The 12,780-nt window shown below is 38.6% G+C and overlaps 1 protein-coding gene across 6 annotated transcripts in view; it reads right to left on the bottom strand.

Annotated features, from left to right (window-relative positions):
• Positions 1-12,780, bottom strand: part of LOC129767789 (RNA binding protein fox-1 homolog 2) — a 663,095-nt gene that overhangs the window by 136,172 nt on the left and 514,143 nt on the right. For 4 of the 6 annotated variants that reach the window (XM_055768982.1, XM_055768983.1, XM_055768978.1 and 1 more), the window contains one exon: positions 2,508-2,945. In XM_055768982.1, coding sequence (XP_055624957.1) covers positions 2,508-2,945 — 438 coding nt within the window. The remainder of the gene's footprint in view (positions 1-2,507; positions 2,946-12,780) is intronic. The other 2 variants (XM_055768981.1, XM_055768979.1) reach the window with 2 other exon arrangements.

Genomic DNA, 12,780 nt, shown 5'->3' on the forward strand with positions numbered 1-12,780 from the left:
TTATAACTTTTATATTTCAAATTCTACATACAAAATGTCTTCGAAAGGCTTTTAGAGCTTACTAATACACACATTTTGCGATACAAAACTTGTCAATATCCCAACTTCACTCGAAGTCATATTTCTTCCCAAAAAATACGCTCTCTGAAATTGTTTGTCATTATTTCTGAGGCAAATATAAACAAAGTTTATTGGCGGCATTTGGAAGAGTATAGATCCCTTTATATGATGTGTGATTTTCATAATTATGTTATTTTTCGTGTTTGAGTAAATTAAAATTGAAATAATGAGTTTTTGGGTAAAAAACCATCAATTACTTTGAATAGGATTAAGATATTGACAAGTTCTGCACCGCAAAATGTTGGTCTTGATAAGTTCTAAAAGCCGTTCGAAGACAGTTTTGATGTAGAATTTCAAATATAAAAGTTAGAGCAAAAAATCCGCTTCTACAAAGTTGTTTAAAATAATTGGGGCTTCAACATTGTCGAACTATGTTTATCTCTATCTATAAAGATAAGACAGTTTGATTTTTTATTTCATCGACAGTTTTGGTCACCCTATTTTTGAAAACATAAAAATGGGCGCTCTATTATATGTGACAACTTGTCGAAGACAGTTTTTGTTTAAAGAATAAATAACTCCCAAAAAGTTATTTTTTAAATAAATTGCATTGGGGTAACGGTTTTTTTTTCTCTAACTTTTATATTTAAAGTTCTACAACAAAATTGTCTTCGTACTACTTTTAGAGCTAATCAACACCAATATTTTTCGATGCAGAATTTGTCAATAACTTAATCCTGCTCAATGATGACCCAAAAACTCATGATTTCAATTTCAATTAACTCAAATACAGAAAATAGCATATCTTTGAAAATCACACATTATATAGAGTGAAATTTGTTCTTTCAAATTCCGTCAACAAACATTTTTTATGTTTGCCCCAGAAAGAATGGCAAGCAATTGAAAAGAGCGTATTTTTTTTAGGAAGAAATATCAATAACTTTGAGTGAAGTTGAGATATTGACAAGTTTTGCATCGCAAAATGTTTGTATTAGTATGTTCCAAAAGTTTTTAGAAGACAGTTTGTATGTAAAATCTGTAATATAAAAGTTAGAGCAAAAAACTTTTTTTTCCTTGGTGACCCTAACGCAACCTAGTAAAAATCGCTATATCGGTTATTTCAAGAGATAGAAAAAAACTTTGTTCTACAAAGATGTCTTAAATAACTGGGACTACAACATTGTCGAACTATGTTTACCTCTATCTATAAAGATAAGAAAGTTAGATTTCGTATTTCATCGAAAATTTTGGTCACCCTATTTTCGACAACATAAAAATGAGCGCTCTATCATATGTAACAGCTTTGTCGAAGACAGTTTTTGCCTAGAGATTAACTGTCGAGCTCTAAATGCTAATTTCCACTTAAATGCATTTCCTGGACCTTTGTGCATTGTAATCAATATGTTATTTTTTCAGCAATTTCATTGACTTTTCCACAGCTTCGTCAAACATTATATTTTAATCATTGAGTTACGTTTGTTGAAAAAAGGTCAAAGTCGTTTATCATATAATAAAAATATTAATTTTGGGTAGCTGCCACATTATTGGTTGGGGAAAAAGTATTCCATTATTTTTGGGTGAAATTCAAAACTATTTTTAATATGCTTCGAATTGTCCGATTAGGGTTAAATATGTACCATTTTGTTGTAAAGTCTCTACCATAAAAGTCTGGGTCCTTTTTGGCGAAAACTCTGACAATAGTTTTTTTTCAATCTTCTCTTGATTCTAATTTCTTATCACTCTGGAAATTTTGCAATACGAGAAAAAGTAAGTAATCCGCTTGGTGCCAGGTCCGGACTATATGGTGAATGCATTAAAACATCCCAATGAAGCTCTCGGAAAAGGGTGGCCTTGCGTTGTTCTGATGAAACAAAAAACCTCTTCTGTTGGCCAATTTTGAACGTTTCTGGTCAATTGCTAGTTTCAAACGGTCGTTCCATTTGTTGAGATCTGAGATAAGTGTATTGCACTGATCTGAATTGAGTGTATTGCACTAAAAAAATTTAAAGAATTTAAAAATACCTCAAAATAATTTTTTGTTTGAAAATAAATTAAATTGCAAGTATTTTACAGTATCGGCACCATAAATACCATTCACAATTTCAGCGGCCTGGCTTGCATTTTGGCCTTTATAGAAGAAAAAGGGTAAAATGTACCGAATTTTCTCCTTGTCTACCTCCATTGTTAACATCCTGTAACTCACAACTGAATGATATAAACAAACGAGCCTGAACTTGATATTGTATGATCGATATTACGCGAAATATTGATCACTACAGCCAGCTATCGAGAAAATAATGGATAACTTTTTCCCCAACCTAATACAACGAAGGTAAAAAACGAGGGTCGAGGATTTTGTTTTGTTATTAGTTCCGATTCTGGAACTGGAACTTCTTGGAAATTGTATATATAGAGGTTAACTTCTTTGTCAAAGTTATTGTACTCACCCCAAACATGGATCTCAGGTCTGGATCCCGAAATCGGAACGGTATGTTCGACACGTGTAATCGCTTTGGTTGTGATTTGGACTCGGCCAGCGCGTTGGCCGCTGCGACTAGAGCGGCTGCATTTGGGATCGAATGCTGCTGCTGCTGCTGCTGTTGAGCGGCCACCACCGCTTGTTGTTGCTGCTGCTGACTTTGGGTAGCAGCGGCAGCTGCCGATAGCTGTTGGGCCGCACTAAACGCCACCGTTCCGGTGCAGGAGGTGGTAATGGTGCTGCATCCCGAGGTCATGATTCCAGGACTACTACTGCTGCTGGCGGGGACTGCTGCTATCGGGCTGGCGATGGCGGTGGCGTCTGACGGCGTTGTATTACTGCTACTGTTGTTATTGGCACTTGAGACTTGCGTTTCCGGTTCCGTTTGCTGCAATAATTCGGTCTTCTTATCGCGGTGAATGCGTGGGTGTGTATATGGTTGGTGTCATTTTTGTGGTGTTCATATTGTTGTTTATATTGTTTTAGGTGTGTGTAGCCAGTGTATACATCGCGCACGACAAGAACAACACAGCGCAAATCAACAGCACAAAAATGAAATGGGGCGTTCAATTCGATCGTTTTATTAGCGTGTTTTTTTTTGTTGCGTGAAATGAAAAGAAAAGAACAAAACAAATCATGTGAGATTGAAACACGAAGAACCAATTTGATATCATTTTATGATTTTGCTAGCGCCTAGTGAGAAGAGTTTTTTTCAGGTGTTTTAGCACTGTTCTGATTGCGTTTTAGCTCGCTACACGACTCATAAATGTTCGAATTGCACACAAAGTGGCCGTATAATGGGGAAAACTAACAACGGTTAATCTAGCCGATATTCGGCTGGGATATATTATTTGGCAATCGTAGCTATAGCTATAAGAACGTGAGATAGTCGAATGAATGGAAAACTTTTACCCGTGTCGGCGTATTCCTTCGCAAACGGCGGATGTTGTTTGGGTTCCTTGCATTTCAGTCACGTAGCAGCGGTTGGCATAAGTTTACCATACCAATAGAGGACGCCAATAGTTCTGCTCATTTATGGATACGTTATGTAGATTGGATGCACGAAATTTATGGGGGGAAACCTGCTGATGCCAATTTAGATGGGAAATAACTCAAATCTTTTGCTTTTTCCCCCCGCACCGGTACAGTCAACCAATTGCTCTCACGTATTTGCATAATAACGTTTTTTGTGACATACTTAAGTCGCGCCCATTTATATCCCAAATGTCGCAGAGCAGTGGTACCCACTTCGAACCTCTTCCAACAATCAATTTCAACTCCTAATCCAGGATCACGCCTCGGCCATTTCGGGTGGGAGTTCAAGAGACACGAATAAAGCAGAACGACGCACTTGAAGGGCCATCGGTATTCAATGAAAAGCAATTGGAAACTCAATTTCCTCCGATTCTCTTCGTTTCGGCACTTTCTACACCGGAGGGACTACAGGATTTAACGACACCATTGGTTCGGTTGGGATGTTCAAGAATATTGAATGCGCGGGCATCGGACCACTGAAGGACTTCCCGGGATTCACTTATTGGGAAGCATTTGAGCCATCCAATCGGAAGCGTTTGCAGTTTCGACGTCTTTTCCACGCCTTTGCAACAGGATATCTTCCCTCAGAGAGCTTAAAATCCAACAAATTCTGAATCATTTTAGCTCTTTTCAGATTTTGCTAAACCAGTTTGGGAAATGTTATTCTTGTATTGCACTGCAATTCAGAACCAATAAATGACCAAGCGCCTCCACTGAACCAAACATAATGGAGAAGCACGCTCACAGAAAATAAAATCAAACAGATGGGGGCAAATATGCCCACGATATTTTCGCAGCTTTGCCACATATTTTCACAATTACGACAATTTGCCGTTGCGTACAATTGTCACAAAACGCGTAGCCAATGCCCGGTCTCCCCCCCATTCGCTGTGCCATTGGTAACCGTAATTCCGTTTTATGTGGCGTTACTTCGCGTTTGCGTTTCCCTCCGAGAGCAAATTTCGCTGGCGGAATAATTTGCTGATGCGATGTCAGCATTGACCGTTTGACAAGGGGGACAAGGGGCATTACAAGTAAAAACTGATGTCAGAGTCGTCTTTGTTTTCTTCGCCAGGGTTCGCCCAGATGCTGTGATGGCGCCGGTAAGCTGAGCTAATAAACATGTTTTTTATACCGACGTTATTTGGGGATGATCTTGAAATCGATGCCAATCATCGGAAAGGGAGAGATAGTGGGGGTAAAGTGATATGCTGATAATAGAGGGTTCAACGGTAGCAGTGATAAATGACAGCTTTGTTCAACTGCGTGGCAGTGACCGTTATCGAACATACAAAGATTGAGAACACACATTCACTTCAATCAAATGGTTTGTTTGAATAAATCGAAATAGTAAAGAAGCATATTTGGGGTTTGTTGTTGTTTTTCTGGTATTTTTTTGGATGATTTTTGATACATAATTCAATACTTTTTACTTATATAATGTCGACACATGAATTACATGAGTTTAGCCAAAAAAAAAGTACGACATTACTTTTGAACTAAATTTTAGCTATCGATTAAAAAATAAACTTCGAATCATTTGGCTATGAAGAATCACTCATGTCAGATATGTTTAACCTAGTATCGACGGAAGTTGCACCTAGTTGCACCGTCTCGATTTTTTTTTTTAATTTAAATCGTTTATTTTTACAGGCTCAGTTACATAGGTTTAAAGGAGCCGAACTCCTTACTGTATTGTTACTAGTATATATACATTTTTCCTTAATTCCAATGTTAATGATGAAGAAAACCGATTACTCGCGGTCTACTCGAGTTTAGAAGGGTGACATATTTTCTTCAGGAAAAGGAGGGGATATGAGGATATGTTGACAATGATCACACTCACACTCTCAATCACACTCATCACACTCAATTCTTAAACCTATCTTATATCTAATATGTATTTACATTTCATCTTATTCTTAAGAAGGGATCCGATCTCTCACAAAGGAAAAAGGAAAAGGAAAAACTAAGGGTATAAGGACAATCACACACGAAGATCGATAGCTTTAAGGAATACATATATTTGGGACATGTAATCAAGGTCTAACCGAGCCAACACGTCTCTCACCGGCACCATGGGCTGCCTTCCTCGGGCCCGAAGGGTGACTACTAAATTCGATCTGGCGACAAGATATAGCTCGCACGACCAAACAACGTGCTCGATGTCGTGGTAACCTTGGCCACAAACACAAAGATTGTTGTCGGCAAGATTAATACGAAAGAGTAGCGCATCTAACGAACAGTGATTGGACATGAGTCGAGAGAAGGTGTGAATAAAGTCCCGACTCAAGTCCAGACTTTTGAACCATGGTTTGAGGCTAACCTTAGGGATAATCGAGTGGAGCCACCGGCCCAATTCATCTTCGTTCCATTTGCGTTGCCAGTTAACTATGGTATTTTTGCGGACTAAAGAATAAAATTCATTGAAGGCGATTTGACGCTGATAAATATCGCCTTCAATTGCACCTACCTTTGCTAATGAGTCAGCCCTCTCATTACCCGGAATTGAGCAATGTGAAGGGACCCAGATAAAGGTAATGACATAACAGCGTCTGGATAAAGCACTCAAAATTTCTCGTATTCTCTCAAGGAAGTTCCGGCCTCACTGAACGGATAGCTTCGACCGAGCTAAGACTATCCGTTACAATGTAATAGTGTTCAACAGGTCGTGAGGCGACGCTGTCCAGCGCCCAGTGTATCGCTGCCAATTCAGCAATATACACTGAGCAAGGATTCTGAAGACTGTGGGAGGTGCTAAAAAATTCGTTGAACACTCCAAATCCTGTGGACTCATTCATAGAGGACCCATCAGTAAAGTACATATTATCACAATTGATATCCCCATACTTTGCATCGAAGATCGTTGGAACGATCCTCGATCGAAGATAATCTGATGTTCCATGGATATCCTGCTTCATGGACAGATCAAAATGCACAGAGGAATTGATGTAGTCAGGAAAACAAACACGGTTGGGAATATACGAAGAAGGATCAACCTGCATGGAGATGAATTCATGATATGGACTCATGAACCCAGATTGAAAATTTAGCTCGATCAGCTGTTCAAAATTTCCGATCACCAATGGGTTCATAACCTTACACCGGATGAGGAACCGAAGAGATAATAAATTGAAGCGATCTTTCAGTGGGAGTACGCCTGCCAAAACCTCGAGACTCATGGTATGCGTTGAGGGCATACATCCCAACGCAATACGGAGACAAAGATACTGAATTCGCTCGAGTTTAATGAGGTGTGTTTTGGCAGCTGATTGAAAACAGAAACTGCCATACTCCATCACTGAGAGAATAGTTGTTCGATACAACATTATAAGATCTTCTGGATGGGCTCCCCACCAGGTGCCAGTAATTTGCGGCAGATCCCGAGAGTGTAATTTGTCTGACAGGACCTCTATTGAAACTGAATCAAAGGCTCCCTTTATGTCCAAGAGTACTGAAGCCATTTGTTTTTTTTTCGGCGTAAGCCATTTGAATTTCTGAAGAAAGCAACGCAAGACAATCATTCGTCCCCTTGCCCCTGCGGAACCCATATTGTGTATCTGAGAGTAGGCCATTCGTTTGAACCCATCGATCAAGGCGAAACAAGATCATTTCCTCCAACAATTTCCGTATACAAGACAGCATTGCTATTGGGCGGTACGAATTGAAGTCGGACGCGGGTTTTCCGGGTTTTTGAATAACTATAACTCGTACTTGTCTCCAATCATCTGGAACAATATTATGATCCAGAAACCAATAGAATAAGTTCAACAAGCGATGTTTCGCCACATCAGGGAGATTTTTCAGCAAGTTGAACTTAATTCTATCCGATCCCGGAGCAGAATTGTTACTTGAAAGGAGAGCAAGAGAGAATTCTACCATCGAAAACTCGGAATCAAGATCGCAGCTTTCTTGTGGTATATCTCGAATAATTCTTTGCACTGGAGCGAAATCGCGACAAACCTTTCGTGCAAAATTAAAAATCCATCGATGTGAATATTCCTCGCTTTCATTGGATGAAGAGCGATTTCTCATGTTTCGAGCCACTTTCCATAATTTTTTCATTGACGTTTTTCGTGACAAACCTCCCACGAAATTTCGCCAATAAGCACGTTTTTTCTCTTTGATCAAGTTTTTAAATTGATTTTCAAGGTCCAAATACGATTGAAAATTTTCAATGGTTCCACGTTTCCGAAAAGCTTTAAATGCATTCGATTTATCTCCATAAAGCTTGGAACACTGGCTATCCCACCATGGATTGGGAGGCCTTCGACGAATAGTGGAACCTGGGATGGGTTTCGTTTGAGCGCGAACCGCGCTGTCATAGATCAAACGAGAAAGGAAGTTATACTCCTCCAATGGAGGCAAACCATCTCTGGAATTGATGGCTAGAGCAATCGCGTCCGCATATTTTTTCCAGTCAATGTGTCTTGTGAGGTCGTATGCCATGTTTATTGATTCAGAAGAATTCAACCCATTGGTGATAGAAATTTTGATTGGCAAGTGGTCACTACCGTTGGGATCTTCGATTACATTCCACTTGCAATCTAACGATAGTGAATTCGAGCAAAGCGAGAGGTCAAGAGCACTTGGGTTAGCAGGAGGTTTAGGTACACGTGTTGTTTCCCCAGTGTTCAAAACGGTCATATTGAAGCTGTTACAAAGGTCATATATCAACGATGAACGATTGTCGTCGTACTGTTCCCCCCAGGCAGTTCCGTGAAAGTTGAAGTCTCCCAAGATCTATCGTGGCTCAGGAAGGAGTGAGCACATGTCAACAAGTTGCTTGCGGCTAACCGCAGCTCTCGGTGGCCAATACAAGCTGACTATACAGAGGTCTTTGCCTCTGATGTTTGCATGACAAGCAACAGCTTCGATCCCTCCAATAGGTGGAAGGTCAATTCTGAAAAATGAGTGACACTTATTGATCCCCAATAGTACCCCTCCGTATCTGTCATCGCGGTCCAAGCGTATTATATTAAAATCGTGGAAAGAGAGATCATTTTGAGAAGAGAACCAGGTTTCGGACAGAGCAAAAACATCACAATTGAGTTTATGAATTAGAAATTTGAATGTATCCAATTTAGGCATAAGACTACGACAATTCCGCTGTAAAACAGTGATATCTCCGACCTCTCTATTTAAATTAGACATCAAGAGAGATAATCATTGCAAGGAGGGGCCATGGTTGCATCAATTGCTGCAAAATTGTCTTTAATACTGGAAGCATTGCGGTGACAATGGTTCTGATGGAGTCGGAAACATTAAAACACGTGAAGATGTGATCCACAAGGTCAGATAACTTTATAAATCCCGATTGAGAAGTTGAACTTGACGGAAAAACAGGGACATTTGGGGTTTTTGATGTTCCCTCGAGTGCTGGGTCGTTCGAGGTGAATCATTCCCACGGAAGCCAGGAGGAACCTGATTTTGCTTGTCCGCTGCACTCGTTTTTTAGGCAAACTAACAGGGGGTATCACCGGAGGGACTTGTCGTTGAACTTTGGGAGTGGTCACATTTTTGCGCCGGGGATTCCCTTGAGAAATAAACGGCGTGCCCCCGTTAGCTGTATCCGCTTCCATTTCGTCAACTGGCAACGTAGCGAAGACATTGTGTGTATTGATTGGTTGTTGTTCTTGAACCAGTGGAGAAGCGCCCTTCAAAATTTCTGCGAAAGTGCGTTTAGAGCGTTCCTTCAAAGAGCGCTTCTGTTTCTCCCAGCGAGTCTTGTATGTTTCACAAGCTGAGAGCACGTGTGAGGATCCCCCGCAATATGGACACTTATGCTCAGTCGCACTGCAGGATTTCCCCTCATGTTGTTCTCCGCAAGTGGCACATCGTTCTTTATTGGCACAATAAGCAGCCGTGTGACCAACTGACTTGCACTTTAGACAAGTCATTGGCTTTGGAATAAAAAGTCGCACGGCTAACCTCAATTTATCTACCATCACGTAGTCAGGGAGAACTGAACCAGCGAAGGTGACTCGAAACGAGTTGGACGGCGTAAATTTCTTTTCTTCTCCTTCATGGGAGACTGTTCCGAGCTGGCGGCAACCCAAGATCTTAACAGTCGTCGAGGGCAGTTTTTTAAAACGGCCAGTACCTTCACTCGTAATGTATTCGCACGTCAAGCCCGTTTCGGTTATCACACCCTCAATTTCGACTATGTGAGAGGGAATGTAAACCCGATACTCAATTGTAAAATGCTGATCGACAACAATCTTGTTTGCGTCTTTTCGATCAGTCACGACAACTCGCAATTTGTTTCTCTCAGTATATTTAATGTTATTCACCTATGAACGCACTCCAGTGCAGATGAACGGGAGCGTGCTGAAAGCTCGTTGGTGGTGGGAATGTGCCTACGACACCACTACACACAGTCGTCGGTGAAAGCTTACCCGCACTGTCACTGTTGGCACGATGACTCGGCGAAATCTCCAATGTCGGCGAAGCAGCGACAAAACAAAAACCAATGCTTGGCTTTCCGAGGATGAAAGCCTCTATCCACTTGCAGGCAGGGCACTTCACTCACTATCCGGATAGCGAAATGAACTCTTCAGCGGCAAAAAAAACAACAATCACGCGGTAACCGATAACGGAATTTGGACCCGACGTTCCTTCGTCTGGTTACTTCGAGCAATCGGCGAAGAATATCCGTCTCGGAGTTGGCGTCAGCCATTTAGAATTCGTTCAATCTTTTTGGATATGAAGATATCCACTAATTGAGCATCTTTGCGTGATCATTTTATCAATGGAAACATTTTATGGGCTATTACATAAATATTTTTTTGTTTTTGAAAAATAGGATCTCATACAAAAATATGTAGTAACTACGTCTAAAAATAAAATTGTTTTCATATTTTTTTTGTTTTAAATTTTCATATTTTTCAATTTAAAAAAACTATTATTGAAAAGTTCGACAGGAAAAATTGCATTTCAAAAACTGAAATACGATTTGAGAAAAAATATTTCAGAAATGATCTTTCCTCAAGCAAGATAACTTTGCTACAAACCGTTCAAAAATCGCAAAATAGGCGTATGTGAGGAAAACAAGTCTTTCAACAACAACTTTTGACTTTTTTCATAAATCGATAAAACCTAAAACTCTAACAAAAATGTGTCACGGAGGTTGTGGTGAATCGTCTAGAATTTCATGAAAAGAAATAAAAATTCTTGCAATTGAAATCGACTTGTAGTCAAGTACAATGCTTCCCATTTGTCAACATTAGAGTCATTTCGTTAAAAACATTCAAACTGTTTTCGGCTTCAAAATCGGCTACGACACCAGGATTTTTTTTATGATAAAGTTTGTGCATGACCGGAAGAGTACAATAGTTTAACTAAGATTTTTAATTCCAAAATCCAAAATTCTAGCCAAATGTTTAAATTAAACCGATATAGCAAAATATAAGACCCGTATTTTCAATTTTTCAAATTTTCTTCTTTTTTCCTAAAATTATTTTTTGAAACCATTGCTTTTGAACAACTAGACCGATTCAGATGATCAACATATCAAGTTAAAGCCAATTAAAGCCAATATCTTTTCTGAAAAAATTTGCGTCTGTGAAAATCTGAATTTCATATTCGTAATTATTGATAGTATTTGTCTTTTATGGTCTCGGAGCCCAGGGCCCTATATATTTCAATATTTTTTCTTGAAAGCTGAGGATTTTTTACAAAACATATCCAAAAATCAGAGCTGCGTTCTTTTAAGTTTTTTAAGTTATGATTTTTGAAAGTTAATCGATGGTCTCAGTAATTATTTCTCTTTTTTTTTTAAATGACTTTTTTCAACTTTTGAACTACTGCACCGATTCAGATAATCGACATATTAAATTGAAGTCAATGAGCTAGTAATTCTTCCTAAAAAAATGGATTCTAGCCGCATGTGAATATTGTACAAACACTGAAAAAATGTTAATGAGTTACAACTCAGAAATGAAACAAAACACCTCTCTGGTTTTTGGATGTGTTATGGTAAAAAAAATCAAAGATATCAGATATCAAGAAAAAATATTAAAAAAATATAGCACCAGATACAATCGATAATCACAAAAAAAAATCCATCTTTTCACGAGTGTAATATTTTTCTAAGGAGGATTAGCTCATTCAATTTTATATATAGATCATCAGAAGATTAATTATTAATGTTAAAATGATTATGAAATTAAAATTGAAGTTATAAAATAATTATTAAATATTTTCTCTCAGTATATTTAATGTTATTCACCTATGAACGCACTCCAGTGCAGATGAACGGAAGTGTGCTGAAAGCTCGTTGGTGGTGGGAATGTGCCTACGACACCACTACACACAGTCGTCGGTGAAAGCTTATCCGTACTGTCACTGTTGGCACGATGACTCGGCGAAATCTCCAATGTCGGTGAAGCAGCGACAAAACAAAAACCAATGCTTGGCTTTCCGAGGATGAAAGCCTCTATCTACTTGCAGGCAGGGCACTTCACTCACTATCCGGATAGCGAAATGAACTCTTCAGCGGCAAAAAAACAACAATCATGCGGTAACCGATAACGGAACTTGGACGCGACTTTCCTTCGTCTGGTTACTTCGAGCAATCGGCGAAGAATGTCCGTCTCGGAGTTGGCGTCAGCCATTTAGAATTCGTTCAATCTTTTTGGATATGAAGATATCCACTAATTGAGCATCTTTGCGTGATCATTTTAACAATGGAAACATTTTATGGGCTATTACATAAATATTATTTTGTTTTTGAAAAATAGGATCTCATACAAAAATATGTAGTAACTACGGCTAAAAATAAAATTGTTTTCATATTTTTTTTATTTTAATTTTTCATACTTTTCAATTTAAAAAAACTATTATTGAAAAATTGAAAAAGGAGGATTAGCTCATTCAATTTTATATATAGATCATCAGAAGATTAATTATTAATGTTAAAATGATTATGAAATTAAAATTGAAGTTATAAAATTAAAAAAGGCGTTTTTGGAAAAAGGGGAAAAATTGATTTTTCGGACCATCTCAAAATTTAAAAAAATCATAATTAAAAAAAAACACACTCTGATTTTTGAATCAATTTTTGGATGTAAAAAATCCTCAGTTTGCAAGATCTATATATATATATATATATATATATATATAAATGGAATGATGTCTGTCTGTCTGATTCTTATGGACTTGGAAACTACTGAACCGATCGACAGAAAATTCGTATGTAGGGGTTT

Source organism: Toxorhynchites rutilus, chromosome 2 (assembly GCF_029784135.1).
Source record: "Toxorhynchites rutilus septentrionalis strain SRP chromosome 2, ASM2978413v1, whole genome shotgun sequence".
Lineage (NCBI taxonomy): Eukaryota > Metazoa > Arthropoda > Insecta > Diptera > Culicidae > Toxorhynchites > Toxorhynchites rutilus.